Source organism: Bufo bufo, chromosome 3 (assembly GCF_905171765.1).
Source record: "Bufo bufo chromosome 3, aBufBuf1.1, whole genome shotgun sequence".
NCBI lineage: Eukaryota > Metazoa > Chordata > Amphibia > Anura > Bufonidae > Bufo > Bufo bufo.
In genome coordinates, this window is record NC_053391.1 from 457,334,686 (window position 1) to 457,358,984 (window position 24,299).

General features: G+C 44.1%; 1 protein-coding gene across 1 annotated transcript in view; it reads right to left on the reverse strand.

Annotated features, from left to right (window-relative positions):
* The window catches only part of PPP2R3B (protein phosphatase 2 regulatory subunit B''beta), a 93,210-nt gene extending 79,602 nt beyond the window's left edge, over positions 1-13,608 (reverse strand). Inside the window, exons 1-2 of the mRNA XM_040425170.1 lie at positions 13,477-13,608; positions 8,332-8,714 (exon numbers count right to left, since the gene is read on the reverse strand). Of these exons, the coding sequence (XP_040281104.1) occupies positions 8,332-8,652 (321 nt within the window). The 5' untranslated portion in view covers positions 8,653-8,714; positions 13,477-13,608. The remainder of the gene's footprint in view (positions 1-8,331; positions 8,715-13,476) is intronic.
* Positions 13,609-24,299: the final 10,691 nt, after the last annotated feature.

The window sequence follows — 24,299 nt, forward strand, 5'->3', positions numbered from 1 at the left end:
AAAACGATTTGATACATATGCAAATTAACCTGAGATGTGTCCTGTACGTGAGATGAGTCAGGGATAGGACTCGTCTCAGGTTAATTTGCATATATTTAACGCACACAGAGCTATGGGGACTGGGCATTGCGGATGTGCTAGCGGCCATCTAGCAACCCATGTCCTCAGCTCTATACACAAAATCCCGGTGACAGGTTCCCTTTAGGCTACTTTCACACCTGCGTTCGGGTGTCCACTCGTGCGCTCCGTTTGAAGGGGCTCACAAGCGGCCCCGAACGCAGCTGTCCAGCCCTAATGCATTCTCAGTGGAGGCGGATCCGCTGAGAATGCATCAGTCTGCCAGCGTTCGGGTGTCCGCCTGGCCGTGCAGAGGCAAGCGGATCCGTCCAGACTTACAATGTAAGTCAATGGGGACGGATCCGCTTGAAGATGACACTATATGGCTCAATCTTCAAACGGATCCGTCCCCCATTGACTTTTAATGTAAAGTCTGGACGGATCCGCTCAGGCTACTTTCACACTTAGAAATTTTTCTAAGTTATAATGCAGACGGATCCGTTCTGAACGGATGCAAACCTCTGCATTATAGGAGCGGATCCGTCTGATGAAACATCAGACGGACCCGCTCCGAACGCTAGTGTGAAAGTAGCCTTAACAGTTCGCAACTTTATTTTGTTCATAAACCTCATTCAGGGTTCGACATTACTTAAACGAAATGTCTTAACAGACAAACAGAAGGCTTCTGTTACACCTAGGGACAACTGTGAATGTCCTTGAGTGGCCCACCTGATGAACCCAATCAAATATCTCTGGAGAGACCTGAAAATGGCTGTTCACTGATAGTCCCCATCCAACCAGACAGAGCTTGAGAGGATCTGCAGAGAAGAATGGAAGAAAATCCCTAAATCCGGGTGTGTAAACCTTGTGGCATCATACCCAAGAAGAATGGAGGCTGTAATCGCCGCAAAAGGTGCTTTAAGTACTGAAAGGGTCTGAATAATTATGTCAATGCACGATTTTAGATTTTGCTTTTCCATAAATTAGCAAAAATTTTACTTGGTCATTATGGGGTATGGAGTACAAGGCAGCAACATACAATATGAAAAAAGTTAAAGGGTCTGAAGACTTTCTGAATGCATTGTATTTATCAAGGTTCTGGTACTTTTTCTGGCAGGAATAGTGCTGCACAATACGCCATTTCAATAGAAAGGGAAAACAGCTAGTGGGTACAGAGCCTTATGCTTAAATAGTAACTGTCATGTTTTCATCCAAAAATAAATTTTAGCATATGTTACTGCTGCTGCAGCATTATGCATAAAGCAATCTTTAATTTCTTCACATACCACGGTTTTCCTTGAGTTTTTCCCTTAGTTACGGCTGCTTAAACATTTACAATATGAGGATCTTCTCAAGATGGCTCCTCTGCCAGTTCTCTGAGGCCAAAAGTGCTTTCCCTCACTTCCCATAGACCCTTGCTGTAGCCAGCAGCTCCCTGCCAGCCAATCAGCTTGGATTACTGAGAGACACGCCTCCTCACTCTGAAGCCTAAGGCCTCTTTCACACGGGCGTGTCCGGATGTGTCCCGATGCATTGCGGCAAACCCGCGCGAGTAGGTACGCAATTGCAGTCAGTTTTGATTGTGCGGGAGCAATGCGTTTTGCACGCGCGTGATTAAAAAAACTGACTGTGGTACCCAGACCCGAACTTCTTTACAGAAGTTCAGGTTTGGGTTAGTTGTAGTGTAGATTGTATTGTTTCCCCTTATAACATGGTTATAAGGGAAAATAATAGCATTCTGAATACAGAATGCATAGTACAATAGGGCTGGAGGGGTTAAAAAAGAAGAAAGAAAAAAAGTAACTCACCTTAATCCACTTGTTCGCGCTGCCGGCATCTCTTCTGTCTTCATCTGTGAGCAATAGGACCTTTGATGACGTCACTACTCTCATCACATGGTCCATCACATGATCCATCACCATGGTGATGGATCATGTGATGAACGCAGTGACGTCATCAAAGGTCCTATTGCTCACAGAACAAGACAGAAGAGATGCGGGCTGCACGAACAAGTGGATTAAGGGGAGTTAAATTATTTTTTATTTTATTTTTTAACCCCTCCAGCCCTATTGTACTATGCATTCTGTATTCAGAATGCTATTATTTTCCCTTATAACCATGTTATAAGGGGAAATAATAATGATCGGGTCCCCATCCCGATCGTCTCCTAGCAACCGTGCGTGAAAAATCGCACCGCATCCGCACTTGCTTCCGATTTTCACGCACTCCCATTCACTTCTATGGGCCCTGCGTTGCATGAAAAACGCAGAATATAGAACATGCTGCGGATTTTTACGCAACGCACAAGTGATGCGTGAAAATCACCGCTCATGTGCACAGCCCCATAGAAATGAATGGGTCCGGATTCAGTGCGGGTGCAATGCGTTCACTTCACGCATTTCACACGGGCGAGTTTTCCGCGCGGGTGCAAGGGGCCTAATGCAGGCATGCAGTGTGAAGGACCGCCCACCCCTCTGTCTATCTGTCTTCTTAGCCAGAGACAGAAAAGCCATAGCAACTGTCTTTAAACCCTTAGGATACTGGAGGTTTTTTTGTTTTTGGGTTTTCATTTTTCTTCCCTATTTTCCTTGAGCCATAACTTTCTTTATGTTTCCGGTCACATAGCTGTATGAGGGCTTATTTTTGGCGGGACAGGTTGTACTTTCTAATTCCACTATCAATTCCTCAGTTTTACGGCTTTTGTTCCCATGGAGGAAAACTGACCCATGCCCTTCATTTTCTGGGTCTGTAAAATTACAACTATACCCCATATGTATAGGTTCTTTATGTCTAAATCGTGTAAAAATAATTTTTACATCTCGCCATATTCTGACCCCCCCTTTATTAGGGGCTCATTTTTTGCGAAACAATCTGTAGTTTTTATTGATACCATTTTGGAGTGTGCGTGACTTATTACATTATATTACATTTTTTGGGGTAAGAAAAGCAATGAAAAAAAAAAAAAAAATGGCAAAGATCAGCCATTTTGACCCTTTTTCCCCCTTTACGCCATTCGCCGTATTGGAATTATTTTTTTTCTATTTTAATAGTATGGGCATTTTCAGTTGCGGTGATACCCATGATGTTTATATTTATTGTTATTTAGGCATTTACTTTTTAATTATACGGAAAGGGGCGGGGGGGGTTAAAATTTTTTTATTTTACAATTTTTTCATTTTTTTGTGATGATTTTGTGGCCTATATATATATATATGAGCCTATAAATTATGTTTTTAAAATTTTTCATTTTGTTCTATCAGGGATTTTTCACCCCTTAGGGACGCATGACGTACCGGTACGGCACGTTTCCCGAGTCCTTAAGGACCCATGACGTACCGGTACGTCATGGGTTTAAACCGCGATTGCGGCGCGGCAGGGGTTAATCGGAACAGGATGACAGCTGAAATCATGTGACCCCCCCCCCCCCCCCCTATCGGCGATCACCGCAAACCGCAGGTCAATTCAGACCTGCGGTTTGCGGCTTTACCTGCGGTTGCGGCGGTGCATCAGGTCCCCATGCGGCTGTGGGGGGACTGGAAGGCATCGCGCTGCCTTCTGGTGACGAGCCTGTGAGATCCAGCCCCCTGGATCTCACAGGCCCCAGAAGCTGTATGAGTAATACACACAGTATTACTCATACAGCCAATGCATTCCAATACAGAAGTATTGGAATGCATTGTAAAGGAATATACCCCCCAAAGTTCAAGTCCCAAAGTGAGACAAAAAATAAAGTGAAAAAAAAAATTTGAAAAAAGAAAGTTTTCCCCCCCAAAAATTTAAAGTTTTAAGTAAAAAAAAAAAAAAAAAAAAAAAAAAAAAAAGGCTTTTTCCCCAAACAAAGTTAAAAAAAAATTGGTAAAGAATAGGAGAAAAAAAAAAAAAAAAAAAAAGTATACATTTTAGGTATCGCCGCGTCCGTATCGACCGGCACTATAAAAATATCACATGACCTAACCCCTCAGATGAACACTGTAAAAATAAAAAATAAAAACTGTGCTAAATAAACCATTTTTTTTGTCACCTTACATCACAAAAAGTACAACAGCAAGCGATCAAAAAGGCATTTGCCCACCAAAATAGTACCAATCTAACAGTCACCTCATCCCGCAAAAAATTAGCCCCTAGCTGAGACAATCGCCCAAAAAATAAAAAAACTATGGCTCAGAATATGGAGACCCTAAAACATCATTTTTTTGTTTGAAAAAGGCTGTTATTGTGTAAAACTTACATAAATAAATAAAAAAGTCTACATATTAGGTATTGCCACATGTATCCTAAACTAGTACCAACAATACTGCCACCCTATCCCGTAGTTTCTAAAATGGGGTCACTTTTATGGAGTTTCTACTCTAGGGGTGCATCAGGGGGCTTCAAATGGGACATGGTGTCAAAAAAAACAGTCCAACAAAATCTGCCTTCCAAAAACCGTATGGCGCACCTTTCCTTCTGCGCCCTGCCGTGTGCCCGTACAGCAGTTTACAACCACATATGGGGTGTTTCTGTAAACTACAGAATCAGGGCCATAAATATTGAGTTTGGTTTGGCTTTTATCCCTTGCTTTGTAACTGGAAAAAAAAATATTAAAATGGAAAATCTGCCAAAAAAGTGAAATTTTGAAATTGTATCTCTATTTTCCATTAATTCTTGTGGAACACCTAAAGGGTTAACAAATCTTGTAAAATCAGTTTTGAATACCTTGAGGGGTGTAGTTTATAGAATGGGGTCATTTTTGGGTGGTTTCTATTATGTAAGCCTCGCAAAGTGACTTCAGACCTGAACTGGTCCTTAAAAATTGGGTTTTAAGGATTTGCTTCTAAACTTCTAAGCCTTGTAACATCCCCAAAAAATAAAATATCATTCCCAAATGATCCAAACATGAAGTAGACATATGGGGAATGTAAAGTAATAACTATTTTTGGAGGTATTACTATGTATTCTAGAAGTAGAGAAATTGAAACTTGGAAATTAGCCATTTTTAAAAAAAAAATTGGTAAATTTGGTATTTTTTTTTATAAATAAAAATGATTTTTTTTTTTACTTCATTTTACCAGTGTCATGAAGTACAATATGTGACTAAAAAACAGTCTCAGAATGGACTGGATAAGTCAAAACATTTTAAAGTTATCAGCACTTAAAGTGACACTGGTCAGATTTGCAAAAAATGGCCTGGTCCTTAAAGGGACACTGACAGGCCCAAATATATATATATATATATATATATAATGAAGCAAAAGAAGGCAGCACTCCAGATGATAGTGAAAAAGTGGACGGTTTATTCACTCATCAGCAACGTTTCAGCTCTTTCTATGGAGCCTTTTTCCAGCTGAGTAACATGTGCAAAATGTTTTGAAGCGCCGCCCAGCTCATCAATATTCACTTCGCTGGGCGGCTACTACTGTCCCGGACTTCACAAGATCCGGCGCATACCCAATACAATCCTATGGGCATCGGCCTCCGTCTCATCTTCAGCACTAGTATTAACCCCTTCTGAGGTGTAAGAGCGCTGCTCTGAACAGTGCCCGGCGCATGCGCATAACGCAGAGCATGTAGCGGCCTCTAAGATGCAGACTGAACGCAGGCGCGATGTGATCCCGGCCAGTGAAGGTGCCGGGTGCATGCGCTGAAGATGAGACGAGGCCGATGCCCATAGGATTGTATTGGGCATGTGCCAGATCTTGTGAAGTCCGGGACAGTAGTAGCCGCCCAGCGAAGTGAATATTGATGAGCTGGGCGACGCTTCAAAACATTTTAGGTATCGCCGCATCCGTAAAAACCAGCTCTATAAAAATATCACATGACCTAACCCCTCAGGTGAACACCATAATTTTTTTTTATAAAAGCAGTGCAAAAAAAACATTTGTTACCTAACACTACACAGTGCAACACCAAGCGATCAAAAAGGCGTATGCCCCCCAAAATAGTACCAATCGAACTGTCACCTCATTCTGCAAAAAATGAGACCCTAATAAGACTATCAGTCAAAAAATAAAAAAAAGCTATGGCTCTCAGACTATGGAGACACTAAAACATTTTTGTTTCAAAAATGCTATTATTGTGTAAAACTTAAATAAGAAAAAGGATACATATTAGGTATTGCTGCGTCCGTAATGTTCTGCTCTATAAAATGGTCACATGACCTAACCCCTCAGGTGAACGCTGGAAGAAAAAAAAAAAAAAAAAAGTGCTAAAACAACCAATGGTACCAATAAAAACGTCAACGCTTCCTGCAAAAAAAACGAGCCCCCGCACCAGACTATTGGCAGAAAAAAGATAGTGTTCAGAAAATGGAGACACAAAAACATTAAAAAAATGCTTTATTATGTAAAACTGAAACAAACAAAGTAGACATATTTGATATCATCGCGTCCCTAACTACTTAGTCTATAAAAATAGCACATGATCTACCCGATCAGTGCCTTGCCTCACAAAAAATGTAATATAGAGCAATTCAAAATTATATGTGCCCCAAAATAGTACCAATAAAACTGGCACCTTATCCCCTAGTTTCCAAAATGGGGTCACTTTTTGGGAGTTTCTACTGTAAGGGTGCATCAGGGGGGCTTCAAATGGGACATGGCATCTAAAAACCAGTCCAGCAAAATTTGCCTTCCAAAAACCATACAGCGCTCCTTTTCTTCTGCGCCCTGCCGTGTTCCCTTACATCAGTTTTCGACCACATGTTGGGTGTTTCTGTAAACCACAGAATCAGGGTAATAAATATTGAGTTTTGTTTGTCTGTTTGTGTTAAAGAAAAAAAATGGATTAAAAAAATTGAAAATCTGCCAAAAAAGTGAAATTTAGAAATGTCATCTCCATTTTCCTTTAATTCTTGTGGCACACCTAAAGGGTTAACAAAGTTTGTAAAATCAGTTTTGAGTAACTTGAGGGGTGTCGTTTCTACAATGGGGTCATTTATGGGGGGTTTCCACTATGTAAGTCCCACAAAGTGATTTCAGACCTGAACTGGTCCTTAAAAAGTGGGTTTTGGAAATTTTCTTAAAATTTTTAAGAATTGCTTCTACAATTCTAAGCCTTCTAACGTCCTAAAAAAAAAAAAAAGGCATTTCTAAAATGATGCCAACATAAAGTAGACATATGGGGAATGTTAAGTAATGAATATTTTATGAGGTATCACTGTTTTAAAAGCAGAGAAATTTTAATTTAGAAAAAGTGTTGGATTTTATAAATAAAAGGTGAAATATATCGACTCAAATTTACCACTGTCATGAAGTACAATGTGTCAGCGAGGCTGAAAGTGTTCAGTGCAACTACCAATGCCCCAATTGGCCACACGGAGCATCAGTAGGAAGCTTGGAAGCGCAAGCTTCCTGGTTTTTGCGCATTTAGGAGCCGTGATCTCACTTGGTCACAGCATCTAAAGCATTTACTTACCACGATAAGCAGGTCTCTGCTGTTTGCACGTGCAAGCGGGCAGCATGTTTACACATCGCTACAGTGCCGTACATGTACGGCGCTGGTAGCGAACGGGTTATAAGAGCAGTCGAAAGGGACAGAGGACATTAATGAAAAGCTATTATAAGGTAATTACAGATCTTTTGACAATCATTGACAGACTAACTCAGGTATACATGCCTAGTATATATATATATATATATATATATATATATATATATATATATATATATATATATATATATATATATAAAAAAAAGTTACCCTTTAAATGGAGAAAGGATATGTTTCCAATATATATGGCACTTAAAGGGGTTATCCCATCTTAGACAATGGGGGCATATCGCTAGGATATGCCCCCATTGTCTGATAGGTGCGGGTCACACCTCTGGGACCTGCACCTACAAGGAGAACGGAGCTGGGAAGAGTTATGGCTGGAGGACCCTGGGTTCCCCGGGGTCCGTCCACCAGCAGGTGCAGCTCCCCGCCTCTCCCATTGAAGTGAATGGGAGCGCACCGCACATGCACAGGCCACCGCTCCCATTCATTTCTATGGGGCTGACCGAAATAGCCGAGCCAGCGCTCGGATATTTTCGGCGGCTCCATAGAAATGAATAGAGGGCGCCTGCGCATGCGCGGTGCGCCCTCCTCAACTTTCTCCGCTCAGTTCTCCTTGTAGGTGCAGGTCCCAGAGGTGAGACACGCACCTATCAGACAATGGGGGCATACCCTAGCGATATGCCCCCATTGTCTAAGATGGGACAACCCCTTTAAATATTACACCAAGAAAGGTAAAGATTAGATACATCCATTTAGTTAAGATACAGATGACAAATCCAAGCACTCTTCAAAGCTACTTACCAGTCTTGATCTATAAGTTCTTGGAGTCAGCCCGCTTCTTGGGCTGCTGAAGGCACCAATGGGCAGAGCAGAAGGAGAGCGAGATGGAGGACTACAAGTCACTGGTGACAAGGACAAGCTATCTAGCATTTTATTAGCAGACTGCATCCTGGAAGCATCTCCGCTGTCGTCAACGTTTTCAGGCAGAACATTTTCGCCATTTTTAATTCGTCTTAAGTAGTCCTTCAGCAGCAGCTGCGTTGGCGTCTCGCTCAGCCAACACTGAAATAGTTCATCTACTTTCAGTTTTAAAACCGGCTGTAAAACCTTGTTTGCAGGCATGATAAAGCTTATCAGTAGTGCAGGGATACTCCTCCCACACGCCAATTCAACAGGAGTTTGGCCTGCAAAGAAAAATAATTATAATAAATATAATATATACATATACACACACACCTCAACAACTGAGTGAACCACAAATAACAGGTAAACACTGACGCAGTCTTCAGGATACCACTGTGCAAGTGCCTTTAAAGAAGCACTCCAACAAAAAGTTTTATTCTCTGACCTGCTAGAAATGTACATGATGTAAACTGTAGTTAATGTAATCTTCTTACCAGTCACTGTATTTGTGAGTTATAACCTCCCTTCTGATCCTCAGCTATGTCATGTGACCAACTCTCTGATCGCCAACTGACACAGAACAGGAAGTGAGTTACTTCTCTATTCATCCCTATGAGGCTGACATTGAGGCTCCCATAGGAATACATAGAGAAACTGACTTCCTGTCTACACATAAGACGCTGGTCACATGATTGTTGGTCACATGACACAGCTGAGGATCAGAATGGAGGTTATAACTCACAAATACAGTCACTGATGAGAAGATTACCTTCACTACAGTTTGCGTCATGTATCTTTCTAACAGGTTAGAAAATAAATATTTTTGTTGGTGTGCATTTATAAAGGGGTTATCCAGGAAAAGATATTAATGACATCCTCAGACATGCAGGAGTGTGACACCCACGACGATCAGCTGTTAGAGGCCTTGAATGCTGCAGCCTCTTGCTTGGCCAATTACATCACTGTACACTGGTCACATGGCCTAGCTGCGCTCAGCCCTTTATTCAAGTCAATGGGACTGAGCTGCAATACCAAGCACTGCCACTATACGAGGTACAGCGCTGTCCTTAGAAAGCTGCTGGGAGCCTGCATCGCTCACCAGAGCTCCGGTCAGTGCAGCGGCTCCCTGAAACAGCTGATCGGCAGGAATGCCGGGACATGGACCCCCAATGATGTAATATATAGTAAATATATTGGAAATAGCTCACATCCGACCCAATTCGAGGTCATTTTTAAGCTGCTAAAATTGCCCTACAATTTTAAATATCAATGTTATTTTAATGCAACATGGGGTATAGTACATTTCGAAGTAAAAACACAACATATTTTCAAAAAACGCAACAAATGGCTCAAAAAATGCAACAAATGGTGAAAAAACGCAATCTTAAAAAAACGCACAATAACCGCAACCAAAAACCGCATGTATGAAAAGCAACAATATCGTATGACTTATGAACTTTGAACTATCTATGAATGTTATTCTGAGAAAATATGGTTTACAGCAGATTCAGGAGTAAAGAATGTAAACAAATATAAAAAAAAAAAAAAAAAAACGCATGCAAAAAACGCATGCATAAAAATATTTTGAAAATTAGGAAAATCATATCATTTGTCAATCCTTGAATGATCATGGATGAATAAGATTGAAAAAGATTGAAAAATAAAATATGGTAGGGGAAGACTTATATTGGGAGAATCCATACTCCTTTTCCAGAATACCATTTTCCCATGATCCCTTTCTTTTCCCATGATCCTTTTCCACACAAGACCGTGAGGGATATAAAAACCCACCATTCACTTATAGGGGTGATGCCACTGAGGAAGGGGAGAGTGTCCCCGAAACGCGTCTGGCGAGAGTTTCACCCCTGAAGGATTTGAACCCCAAAATAACAGTGCACTGTTAAAAACCAGAGGATATCGAGGATTCAAACAAGACGCTCTATATTAACCTGCCTGCAACCAGCTGAAAGTCATCACTGGGGAATACTAAGCCGCTGACACAGCAAAGACCGGGACGCCGACCTAAAGTCGGAAGCGACAATCACCCAGAAAAAAACAGCTGAATAAAAAGGCCAGGTAAGCCCACAAGTGTGGGTTATCGTTACAAACTTACATTTATAACGAAACAACAATATAGCGTTCATATGTGAATATTGCAATCGGGACTTTGTGTGGAATAACTTCTTTGAGGATCCTCTTGAATAGAATTCTTGAGAAAAATACAAATATAAATGCATGCAGAAAATTCTTATGAAAAACTCCTATAACAACCTTGGAACGCATGGATTGCAGAAACTGTAGATATACAGAGATAGGAATATAGTGCCTGCATAGGAAATCACTGTATGCGCTTTTCTGCATGTAGAGTCTCTCAGTGCGTTTTTCTTGCATATGAATATAACCGGAGTTTGATGCAACCTCCTGGAATTCAAACAGTCCTGAATATTTCTTGACTTGTATACATATGGACTGTAGTGACCTAGAGTGCGTTCTATTTGCAAGACAACACCCTCTTGTTAGGATCTGCAGTTAAGCATCTATTGTGTGTCATTGCAGACCCATCCACTATTGAGAACATCCAGGATACTTTGTCTGCAATAAGTTGATTTGAATATTACAAAACTACTACCATTGTTTAATTTATTTTATGTATTTTATTGTATTTTATCATATTTTATCAAACTTAGTTATAATAAATTGTTTCAACTCCGTGGGGCTCCGCATGTTTTGAGTGTGCCAATCCTACATTGACATGTAATATATAGTGATTGACAAATTAAAGGGGTTCTCTGGGCATCATCAAAAACACCAGTATTCGGCAGACCTGTGGAAGAAAGATGGTTTCGTTCATACTTACCCGTCCCCCAGCCCCACTACACTTGCACAGACTACCAGCTTTTCCGCTCAGGTCCCCACGGGAGGTGTGCACGCGTTACTACTATGCTGCGTAACAGGAAAAGCAGCGCACACATCCAGTCGGGATCTGAATAGAAGAGCTCAGTCTGTGTGAATGCCAACAGAACCCCTTTAATAACACAAATTAGGCCTTTTTCCAAGGTAACTTGTCATAGGTCAGTTTCACCTTATTAAGGGGCCATTCACACAACCGTATATTTCTGTCCGCATCCTTTTTGCGGATTGGATGTGGACCCATTAATCTCAATGGAGCTGCAAAAGATGCGGCTAGCACACCATGTGCTGTCCGCATCCGTATGTCCATTCTGTGGCCCCGCACAAAAGATAGAACAAGTCCTATTCTTCCCCGTATTTGCGGCGAAGAATATGCATTTCTATCATGGAGAAGGATGTTCTGTTCCGCAAAATGTGGAAAGCACACGTCCGGTATTCGAGTTCTGTGGATCCGCAATTTGCAGGCCACAAAAATGGATACTGTCGTGTGAATGAGCCCTAAAGCTAAGTTAAAAGGGGTTGTCCGGGTTCAGTGCTGAACCTGGACATACCACCATTTTCACCCCGGCAGCCCCCCTGACTTGAGCATCGGAGCAGTTCATGCGCCGATGCTCTCCTTTGCCCTGCGCTAAATCGCTCAGGGCAAAGGCATTTTCAGGAGTTCCGGTGACGTACCGGGGCTCTCCATGGGGCTGCCAGGAACCCGGTGACGTCACCGGCACTGATAGGCGGGATTTAGTGCTGCCCTAGCCAGTAAAACTGCTAGGGCAGCGCTAAAGCACACCCATCAGAGGGTGACGTCACCGAACACACTGCCGGGCGGAAGCATCCGCCAGGCAGGGTGTTATGATAAACAAAAGAGCCCGTGCCCTGCGCGATCTAGCGATGGGCAAGGGAGTGCATCGGAGCACGAGATGCTAGCCTCAGGGATCTGCCTGGGTGAAAATAAGGGTATGTCCGGGTTCAGCTCTGAACCCGGACAACCCCTTTAAACATTTGAAGCGGATTTAAAAAAAAAATATATATATATATATATATATATATATATATATATATATATATATATATATATATATATATTTATTGAGATTCCAAAAGGTACATGCTCACGGCAATGTAGTTTATGAAGACTTTCCGCACCACAATTTGCACGTTTTACGAGCAAATTTTGATGTAGATTTGCCCAGGATCTCTTTGCATTGCGTAGGATGAAATCGGCACAAACCATGGACATGCCGCAGGTTTTGAAATCAGCATTGCAGGTCGATCTCCACACCGGGTACAACATTTTGTTTAGGGAGAATATTGGCTCTCCATAACGAGACCAGCCATGTATGGAGATTTACTGGAAGTGCTCCACGGGAAAACGGTACCCAGAGGTATCTCCCAAGGAAAGAGAACCAGCTCACTAGCGCCACCTAGAGCCACCACCAAGATAGACGTGTCCCAAGGAAACAGAACTTTTTGCAAAACCTTATCTTCTTCACTGGTACCGTGTAAGGCTAGTTTCACACTCGCGTATGTGATATATGGCATTTCCAAAACCTACATGAATGCCGTCCGGCACCGTTAACTATAATGGTGTCTGGCGGAGATCCCGACAAATATGGCAAGAATCACGCAGCGGTTTCAGTCCATCTTTTGCCATGTTTGCAGAGTAGTTAATGGTTTCGGACGGCATTCACGTATTTTCTGCCAACGCCAGATCCAGAGAAACCTGCTGGAACAGCCTGATCTCTATTGCGAAACTTGCCCTACGTTGCAGATTTTCTGCAGGAAAATCGACACAATACGCATCGTGTGCATATACCCTAAGAAATTATTCCGCCATCAGGTTACTTTTCCAGCCAATAGCCAGGATTTAAAAATCTGCTGCGTGTTCAACGTAGGCCGCCATGGACATCAGGTCCATAGTAAAGTCACACCCAGGACAGACATCCAGGGCCTCCCCCAATTCTCCTGCTGGATGTAACATCATGATTCCACCATTCCCAGAAGCCATAATGTGCAGGCAGGTTCCCCCAGAGCGCCACACCTGCAGTAACCAGGCACACACAGGAAGCACACTGTCACTAGGATACAGGCAGCCACATACTACTACCACCTAGGCCCCTCCAGCCGGCGCACACTGACCTAGTGCCTGCCGCTACATGAATGGCAGCATTAAAACTTCCGCTCTGGCGGCCGCTCTTTTACACCTGAGGCTGGGCGGAAGCCGACAGAACTTCAGAAGAACTAGTGCTGGACCCCAGTGACTAGAATGGAGCTGCTCCTGGTAGGTATGATGTCACGGGAAGAGGCGGGGTCTCCTCGTCTGGTGGGCGGGGCCTCCAGAATACAAGAGACGTTTCATAGGCCGTTGGTAAAGAGGAGAGCGAGTTCATGGACGCAACCGAAGGGAGGGGGACGCTTTGCATATGGGGATTGATGTAGGGCCGGGGGTGATGTTCTGCCCGTGAGAATTGATGCAGGAGATGTGATATAGGGGGATGATGCTCTGCACACGAGGATTGGTGTAGGGGGCGATGCTCTGCACATGAGGGTTGATGTAGGGGGTGATGCTCTGCACATGAGGGTTGATGTAGGGGGTGATGCTCTGCACATGAGGGTTGATGTAGGGGATGATGCTCTGCACATGAGGATTGGTGTAGGGGGTGATGCTCTGCACATGAGGGTTGATGTAGGGGGCGATGCTCTGCACATGAGGATTGATGTAGGGGGATGATGCTCTGCACACGAGGATTGATGTAGGGGGATGATGCTCTGCACACGAGGATTGATGTAGGGGGATGATGCTCTGCACACGAGGATTGATGTAGGGGGATGATGCTCTGCACACGAGGATTGATGTAGGGGGATGATGCTCTGCACACGAGGATTGATGTAGGGGGCGATGCTCTGCACATGCGGATTGATGTAGGGGGCGATGCTCTGCACATGCGGATTGATGTAGGGGGCGATGCTCTGCACATGCGGATTGATGTAGGGGGCGATGCTCTGCACATGCGGATTGATGTAGGGGGCGATGCTCTGCACATGGGGGTTGATGTAGGGGATGATGCTCTGCACATGAGGGTTGATGTAGGGGGCGATGCTCTGCACATGGGGGTTGTTGCGCGGTCCATGGGGCTGCTGTTGTACAGGTGACCACGGATGGAGTGGGCAGCAATAAACCTGTTCTCTGAGATGTGACCCCCAGATACGATGTATACCCTCCCCATCTCCTGGGGTACACCGGTCTGTAATGTCTGCTGGGAAAAAGTATTTGCCCTGTTGCCAATTTCTTCACGTTTCTTGTATCTGTCACATTTTTGAACGTTTCAGACGCTCACGCTGCTTTTACTATCAGACATCGATAACCAAAATCAACCAAAAATGCTGTCAGTGTAATTCAGTAGATTCCCGGACTCTCGGGGTCGCACAGCAGTATACATCAGTATGAAGTCTCCTTCACACGTCCGTGCATGAATCCGTGAGAAGGTGGTCAGTGAAGGGTCTGTGTTTGGTCCGTGTGTCCGTTTTTGCTGTCCGTGTGTCATCCGTGTTTCACTGACCCTGAACAGATGAAAAATAATTTTCAAATCATCTCTTCGTAATGATCCGTGAAAAACTGAGGCATCCGTGTTGGACCATGGTTTTCATGGACCCATAGACTGTAATGGGCGTTATGGATCCTTGGACAAAATAGAGCATGCATCCGTGCTAAAAGCATGGACCGTCATAAAACATTGATGTCTGACTATGCACATTAAAATGAATGGGGATGTGTGCTGTCCGCGGAGAACACGTACCGCACACATCCGTGATACACTGACATGTGAATGAGGCTTTATACTGTGCGATCCTGTCAGAGGAGCAGAGGTCAGAACAGGACCTCACACTGCCACACGCTGAGAGTTTCTCATATTGAACTCGCTCGTGTGTGTCTGCCCTTACACTGCGTGCAGAATTATTAGGCAAATGAGTATTTTGACCACATCATCCTCTTTATGCATGTTGTCTTACTCCAAGCTGTATAGGCTCGAAAGCCTACTACCAATTAAGCATATTAGGTGATGTGCATCTCTGTAATGAGAAGGGGTGTGGTCTAATGACATCAACACGCTATATCAGGTGTGCATAATTATTAGGCAACTTCCTTTCCTTTGGCAAAATGGGTCAAAAGAAGGACTTGACAGGCTCAGAAAAGTCAAAAATAGTGAGATATCTTGCAGAGGGATGCAGCACTCTTAAAATTGCAAAGCTTCTGAAGCGTGATCATCGAACAATCAAGCGTTTCATTCAAAATAGTCAACAGGGTCGCAAGAAGCGTGTGGAAAAACCAAGGCGCAAAATAACTGCCCATGAACTGAGAAAAGTCAAGCGTGCAGCTGCCAAGATGCCACTTGCCACCAGTTTGGCCATATTTCAGAGCTGCAACATCACTGGAGTGCCCAAAAGCACAAGGTGTGCAATACTCAGAGACATGGCCAAGGTAAGAAAGGCTGAAAGACGACCACCACTGAACAAGACACACAAGCTGAAACGTCAAGACTGGGCCAAGAAATATCTCAAGACTGATTTTTCTAAGGTTTTATGGACTGATGAAATGAGAGTGAGTCTTGATGGGCCAGATGGATGGGCCCGTGGCTGGATTGGTAAAGGGCAGAGAGCTCCAGTCCGACTCAGACGCCAGCAAGGTGGAGGTGGAGTACTGGTTTGGGCTGGTATCATCAAAGATGAGCTTGTGGGGCCTTTTCGGGTTGAGGATGGAGTCAAGCTCAACTCCCAGTCCTACTGCCAGTTTCTGGAAGACACCTTCTTCAAGCAGTGGTACAGGAAGAAGTCTGCATCCTTCAAGAAAAACATGATTTTCATGCAGGACAATGCTCCATCACACGCGTCCAAGTACTCCACAGCGTGGCTGGCAAGAAAGGGTATAAGAGAAGAAAATCTAATGACATGGCCTCCTTGTTCACCTGATCTGAACCCCATTGAGAACCTGTGGTCCATCATCAAATGTGAGATTTACAAGGAGGGAAAACAGTACACCTCTCTGAACAGTGTCTGGGAGGCTGTGGTTGCTGCTGCACGCAATGTTGATGGTGAACAGATCAAAACACTGACAGAATCCATGGATGGCAGGCTTTTGAGTGTCCTTGCAAAGAAAGGTGGCTATATTGGTCACTGATTTGTTTTTGTTTTGTTTTTGAATGTCAGAAATGTATATTTGTGAATGTTGAGATGTTATATTGGTTTCACTGGTAAAAATAAATAATTGAAATGGGTATATATTTGTTTTTTGTTAAGTTGCCTAATAATTATGCACAGTAATAGTCACCTGCACACACAGATATCCCCCTAAAATAGCTAAAACTAAAAACAAACTAAAAACTACTTCCAAAAATATTCAGCTTTGATATTAATGAGTTTTTTGGGTTCATTGAGAACATGGTTGTTGTTCAATAATAAAATGAATCCTCAAAAATACAACTTGCCTAATAATTCTGCACTCCCTGTAGAATCTGGTTTCACCATTCCATAGAAACCCTTCACCAGTGTCAAATGATGGTTAAAGGGAACCTGTCACCGGGATTTTGGGTATTTAGCTGAGGACATGGGTTGCTAGATGGCCGCTAGTACATCTGCAATACCCAGTCCCCATAGCTCTGTGTGCTTTTATTGTGTAAAAAAAAAACACGATTTGATACATATGCAAATTAACATAAAAGATATCTTACTTGTGTGACCAAAGAGTCATATTTTTCAAGCTCTGACTCATCTCAGGTTAATTTGCATATGTATCAAATCGTTTTTTTTACACAATAAAAGCACACAGAGCTATGGGGGACTGGGTATTGCGGATGTGCTAGCGGCCATCTAGCAGCCCATGTCCTCAGCTCTGTGCACACAATCCCGGTGACAGGTTCTCTTTAAGCAGCAGTGACTACTCTCCATTCTCCTGGATCTTTCTGCTGCATTTGACATGGTAGACCTCCAAATCTTACTCAGCATGCTTCCATCTATTGAACTTAAAGGGCTTCTGTCACTCCACTAAAGTCTTTTTTTTTTGGCTACTTATAATCCCTATACTGCGATATATCAATACATAATGTTATTAATCATTTTGGTTCAGTAGTTAATTAAAAAAACGTACTTTTATAATATGCAAATTACCTGTCTACCAGCAAGTAGGGCGGCTACTTGGTGGTAGCAGCCGCATCCTCCTTTCATAATGACGCCCCCTCCTCATGTTGATTGACAGGGCCAGCGAATGCGCTTGTTCTCTGGCTGGCCCTGTCTGTATTCAAAATCTGGCGCCTGCGCCATACCTGTCTTTATTCGGCGCAGGCGCACTGAGAGCAGGACGCTCGCTTGGCCGCTCCATCCTCAATGCTCCTGCGCCGGGTGTAGATGTGACGTCATCGGCGCAGGCGCATTGAGGAAGGAGCGGCCGAGCGAGCATCCTCCTCTCAGTGCGCCGACTGAAGACCGGTACGGCGAAGGCGCGAGATTTAAAACGCAGACAGGGCCAGTCAGAGGACGAGCGCATTCGCTGGCCCTGTCAATCAACATGAGGAGGGGGCGTCATTATGAAAGGAGGATGCGGCTGCTACCAGCAAGTAGCCGCCCTACTTGCTGGTAGACAGGTAATTTACATATTATAAAAGTCTGTTTTTTTATTAACTACTGAACCAAAATGATTAATAACATTATGTATTGATATATCGCAGTATAGGGATTATAAGTAGCCCCAAAAAAAAAAAAAAGACTTTAGTGGGGTGACAGAAGCCCTTTAAAGAGTGTTTGTCACCAGGATCAACCCTATTAAACCAGACATGTATGCTAAACCGTTGCTGAGAAATCTGAAATTCTAATTCATATGCTAATAAACAATTCGAGCACTAAGAGGCGGGGCTGAATATTCTGAGCACTGCTATGTAACGCCCCCTGTGCTCTGGACACGCCCCCTCCCCTTGATTGACAGGGCTAGCCATGCTGAGAGCAGAGCTGTGTCCTGGCTTATACATATCTACTGTATATATGTGTATTATACACACTATGTACTATAGCTTCACCACACTGAGATCTGCTCAGAAAGCTAATCTACATATTACTGCTTTATTCACAGGCACAATATATGATTATACAGACACCAGTAATATGTATATGCTTATAAGCATAGAAACAAACCTAGGTATATCTCTATGTGGTAATGCTATAGCTAAGGGTACTAGCGTTTTTTGCGGATCCGTCATGGATCTGCAAAAGCGCTTCCGTTACAATAATACAACCGCATGCATCCGTCATGAACGGACCCGGTTGTATTATGTCTTCTATAGCCATGACGGATCCGTCTTGAACACCATTGAAAGTCAATGAGGGACGAATCCGTTTTCTATTGTGTCAGAGAAAACGGATCCGTCCCCATTGACTTACATTGTGTGCCAGGACGGATCCTTTTGGCTCTGCTTTGTCAGGTGGACGCGCGTTTCACCATGAAGGCTACGTCAGACGTAGCCTTCAAGGTGAAACGCGCGTCGAGGTCTTGCGCTTGGGGCTTTTTACCTCCTTTTGGTCAGACCATGTCTTCAGGTACGTCCCCTGTAAAATGTGTCCATGGTTATACCGTTATGCCACATTGTCTATACTAGACCTATGTTACATACTGAGGTTGGATGTTGGTAACTTCTCATCCACTCCGTATTTTATACATAGTTATATTGGGTCTTATACTGTGTGCCCCATATCAAATGGTAGTTATAGCTTATTTTGCAGCAAGAGTTTCACACCATAAACCCTTATAGGGGTGCGTGGTGCATATTATTACTACTTTTGTTACAATTTTTCTTGTTTTATTTATTTGATATTTTTGACCATTTTTTGTGAGGCACAGGGTGTAACCTTTTATCCGGAGACTGTAGACTGTTATCATAGTGAGTAACATGGCTGTCCAATGAGGTTTTGCCCCTCCCTTCTCTGTATATCCTTTTCCATCTTGCCCTTTTTTTCCCATATTTTATACCGTATTTTTTCGCTTTATAAGACACACTTCCCCCCCACCCTGGTCTATGCCGCGGCTCCTCTTCAGCTGTCGCGTTCCCATCTTCCTGGCCTGTGCTGCACTGTCCTGACCCCATACAGCGTCAGGACGTAGTGAGCGCACTATGACCTGATGCTGCACGCAGTCATGTGACAGTGCAGCGTAGGCTGGGAAGATGGGAGTGCGACAGCTGAAGAGGAGCCGCAACGCAGGACAGGTAAGATCATTTTTTATTTTTGTCTGATCTGAGGTCTGATGGGCTATTCTGAGTTCTGGGGTTACTGATGGGCTGATCTGCGGTCTGGGGGGTACTGATCTGCGGTCTGGGGGGTATTGATGGGCTAATCTGAGGTCTGGGGGTACTGATGGGCTGATCTGCGGTCTTGCGGCTTCTGATGGGCTGATCTGCGGTCTGGGGGGTATTGATGGGCTAATCTGTGGTCTGGGGGTACTGATGGGCTAATCTGTGGTCTGGGGGTACTGATGGGCTAATCTGAGGTCTGGGGGTACTGATGGGCTAATCTGAGGTCTGATGAAAAATATTTTTTTCTTATTTTCCTACTCTAAAATCTGGGGTGCGTCTTATCATCGGGTGCATCTTATAAAGCAAAAAATACGGTATATATTATTGAAATAAAGTTGATATAATTTTTCGATAATTGGTCCCACTGTTTTTTTGCTCTGACATTGTTTTCTATACTTCTATAATCATACATTGTGTCTGTAAATAAAGCAGTAATATATAGCTTAGCTTTCTCAGCAGATATCAGTGTGGTGCAGCTATAGTACATAGTGTGCATAATGCACATATATACAGTAGCATGATGAGCCCTACCAGGCAGTATGTCTGCTTTAATAGGGTTGATCCTGGTGAAAGAGCCTCTTTAAAAGGGCTATGTTATGAATGAAGTAAAACATCATATAGACATATAGTACATGACAATCTCTCTAACAAAGCTAGAACCAGCCCTGTATTTTACATGGATCCAGAGATCTCCACATTCACTGCTCTGATTGCTCTGCTAGATTATCTCCAGGGATGTGTCCTTTCTGCTGCAGGTCTCTCCCTGTAACTACCACAGCTTCTTACAGAACATATGGCTGGTGGCAGTTGAAGGTTTAAACTGAGCATGTTCATCCAGCTCAGTGAGACGGCCAAAAAAAATAATGAAAAGAACAAACTGCAGGTGGCGATATAGATACATTTTATTGAATAGCTCAGTGGGTATATAAATTTTTAATTACATGCAATTTCAAAAGTATTCAGATTCAGGTGCTGGTTTGAAAAATGGGGAATATGCTTCATGACAATCCCTTTAAGGACATTCTCTGTCTACCACCCTGCCTGTGCTTTCTGTTCTGCCACTGATAATAATCTGAACCTCTCACTCCCATCACTATTCATTCTCTCATGACTTCTCTGGAAAGCCCTACACCAAGTGATTAGGTTAATTCTCAACTCTTATAATTTTCTGCACTCCCTAAAAACACATCTATTAAAGGTGGCCCATCATGTCCCTTAATGTAACTCTATTTTATTCACCTCCTTCATCATTATTGCTGAGCCCCCCATCCAGCTTTATCCACCACACCCCATGCATATTCCAGCCCCAAACTCCATTTGAATTTGTCCCTGGACAGTATTGTGCAGTACCTAAAGTTAAACAATGTGCACTGTGGGTGGATAAACACTCATACAAGTTATACTAAATCTCTTCCAACAAAATAATTTGTCAGTCTATTCAGCTCCTTTTGCGCTATAACATCCTTCCTGCAGCTTGGACTGCATGTCATGGTGGCCGGTTCCCTTTAAAGAAGAAATAAACTTAGAGAAATTGGACCCTTAAAACTTAAAGAGGACCTTTCATTACAATAAAAAATCTAAACTAAGTATGCTGGAGAAGGAGACGCCCAGGAGAACAAGAGCAGGCTCCTCCCACTTGAGCCGAAAATCTGAAGATACCGGAGCCTATACCGGGAGAACGGAGCGGCGCCCAGGGATAATAGTAAGTGCAGGGACATCCCTGGGCGCCGCTCTCCATGTCAGCATACTTAGTTTAGATTTTTTATTGTAATGAAAGGTCCTCTTTAACATTAAAAACGCCCTATATTTAGCAGTGAATAGATACTCAATAAACGTGGGCAGAAGGATAGCCTGGCTGACCCCCTGAGAAACCCTATTGGGGGAAACGCGTTGGAGTATTTTTTCTAATTTACCATCTAGGGGTATCATTACTGATTTACCACCTAGGGCTATACAGGGCAGGTACGAGGACAGGGAAATCGCACCATTAGGGGTTGTCCCTGGGCTGAGGTCTAGTTAGAGCCTGTACAGGGGAAGTGTTCCCTGTACTATCATTTTTGCCCCTGCCTTTGTTACCTATATATTTCATCATTTTTGCCATTTAGTGGATGCTACATGCACAGTAGTACCCAGGCTATCATTCTGCCCACGTTTATTGAGTATCTATACGCTGCTAAATGTAGGGCGTTTTTATCTTTACCCTTATTAAATGTTACGTTTTAAGGGTCCAATTTCTCTAAGTTTTATTACTCTTTGTTGTTTAAGGACACCATTACCATCCTTACTATTATCCAATTCCAGTGTCTTGTACTTTAAATAAGAAATCCTGCAAAAAAATTTATTCTCTCACCTGCTAAAAAGGTACATGGTGTAAACTGTAGTGAAGGTAATCTTCTTACCAGTGACTATATTTGTGAGTTATAACCTCCATTCGGATCCTCAGCTGTGTCATGTGACCTACTCTCTGATCTGCAACTGACACAGGACAGGAAGTCAGTTACTTCTCTATTCATTCTATGAGGCTGACATTGAGGCTCCCATAGGAATACATAGAGAAACTGACTTCCTGTCCACACATAAGATGCTGAGTTATTTGGAGAGTCTGATTGCTGGTCACATGACACAGCTGAGGATTAGAATGGAGGGGATAACTCACAAATACAGACACTGGTAAGAAGATTACCTTCAATACAGATTATGTCATGTACCATTCTAGCAGGTCAGAGAGTAATAATTTTTTTCCGGGAGTTCTTTAACCCCTTAAGGACGCAGGGCGTATCGGTACGCCCTATTTCCCGAGTCCTTAAGGACTCCGGGCGTACCGGTACGTCCTACCTTGAAATCGGCATTCCGGCGCCCCAGGGGTTAATCGGAATGGGATTTCGGCTGAAATCAATTAGCCGGCATCCCGTAACAATGCAGGGGGGGGTCATTTGACCCCCCCCCCCCCCGCATCGACGATCGCAGAAAACCGCAGGTCAATTCAGACCTGCGGTTTTCTGCGTTTCCGGTCCATTCGGGTGTCCTGTGACCCGATGAACCGGAAAAAGACTGCGATCGGTGGCGTAATTTTACACCACCTATCGCAGTCCGAGGATTTGGAGAGGCGGTGCTGGCCCTGGTGCTGAACGCCGCTGTCCAGGGTGCTGATTGGAGCAGGGGAGAGAGGCGCGAGATTCAAACTTCCTGCGCTCCTCTCTCCCCTCCTCTTCCTGTCCAGCACCCTGACCGTGCAGCACCGTCCAGAACGAGCTCCTGTGTCCCCACAATCGGCATCCATCACCCTCCTGCACCCATCGCCACCCAGGTAGGTTAGGGTCAGTGAGGGAGAGGCACCGTTAGGCAGGGAAAGAAGGGAAAAGTTAGTTAGAAAAAAAAAACTAAAAAAAAACTTTTATTTCCAAACTTTCTTTGATCCATCCATCAGACCCCAGATCCCCCCCTGCCACTTGCCCCCACCACCAGCCCCCCCCCCTCCCCTGACCACCAGCCCCCTTACCACCACTTTTTTTTTTTTTGCGTGCGCTGACTGGCCGGCACTTTTTAGCGTCCGTCTAGTGTTAGCGCATCGCCCGCCCCACCACCCCACCGACCGCTGATCAGCGTTGTACCGCTGATCAGCAAGTTTGAACTTTTTTTTTCCTAACACTTGCCCTTTCTTTTTTTGCCTTTTTTAGTACGCGAACACCCGTTGCCCCCACACACACGCACATATAATAAAGGTTTCCACACACGCACACATACACGCACACACACCCATGGCCCGCCGGATGTTCTCGGCCGAGGAGGCATACGCCCAGATTGCCTCCGACTCTGAGAGCCCCAGTGAGGATGAGGATGAACCCACGTTCCTTTTATCATCCGCATCCTCCTCATCATCATCTGATGACGATGAGCCACCAAGGCGGCGGAGACGCCGCCAGGCGGAGCCAGGGGCCCCACATGCTAGGGATCCTGTGGCCCACCCTAGTACGAGCCGCCCTGGGGTTCGTACTGGTTTCCCGGCCCACCAAATAAGTCCACCGGAGCCCCCTGCCGATGAACTTAGCTGGTGTCCCCCAGTGGACTTTGAGCCTGAGATTCCGGATTTTGCTGGCAATCCTGGAATCCAGATTCCCACAGTGGGGTTTACTGAAATAGACTATTTTAGTTTTTTTTTCAGTAACCCACTGGTGAATCTGATGGTGGAGCAGACGAATCTGTACGCCCAACAGTTCGTCGCTCAAAACCCAGGCTCATTTTTGGCTAGACCCGGTGGCTGGACGCCGGTCAGTGCAGCCGAGATGAGGACATTTTGGGGCCTCGTGCTGCATATGGGTCTAGTCCAAAAACCCAGTGTCAGGCAATACTGGAGTGGGGACGTCCTATACCAGACCCCACTGTACAGTATGGTCATGACACGTCCCTGGTTTGAGGCCATCCGGAAATGTCTGCATTATTCCGATAATGCAGCATGTCCCCCCCGAAGTGATCCTGCCTATGACCGGCTGTACAAGATACGGCCGGTCATCGATCACTTTGGGGCCACATTTCAGCAGGCCTACGTACCTGGAAGGGAGGTCGCGGTTGATGAGTCTCTCGTTGCGTTCAAGGGGAGACTCAGTTTCCGCCAATATATTCCCACAAAGC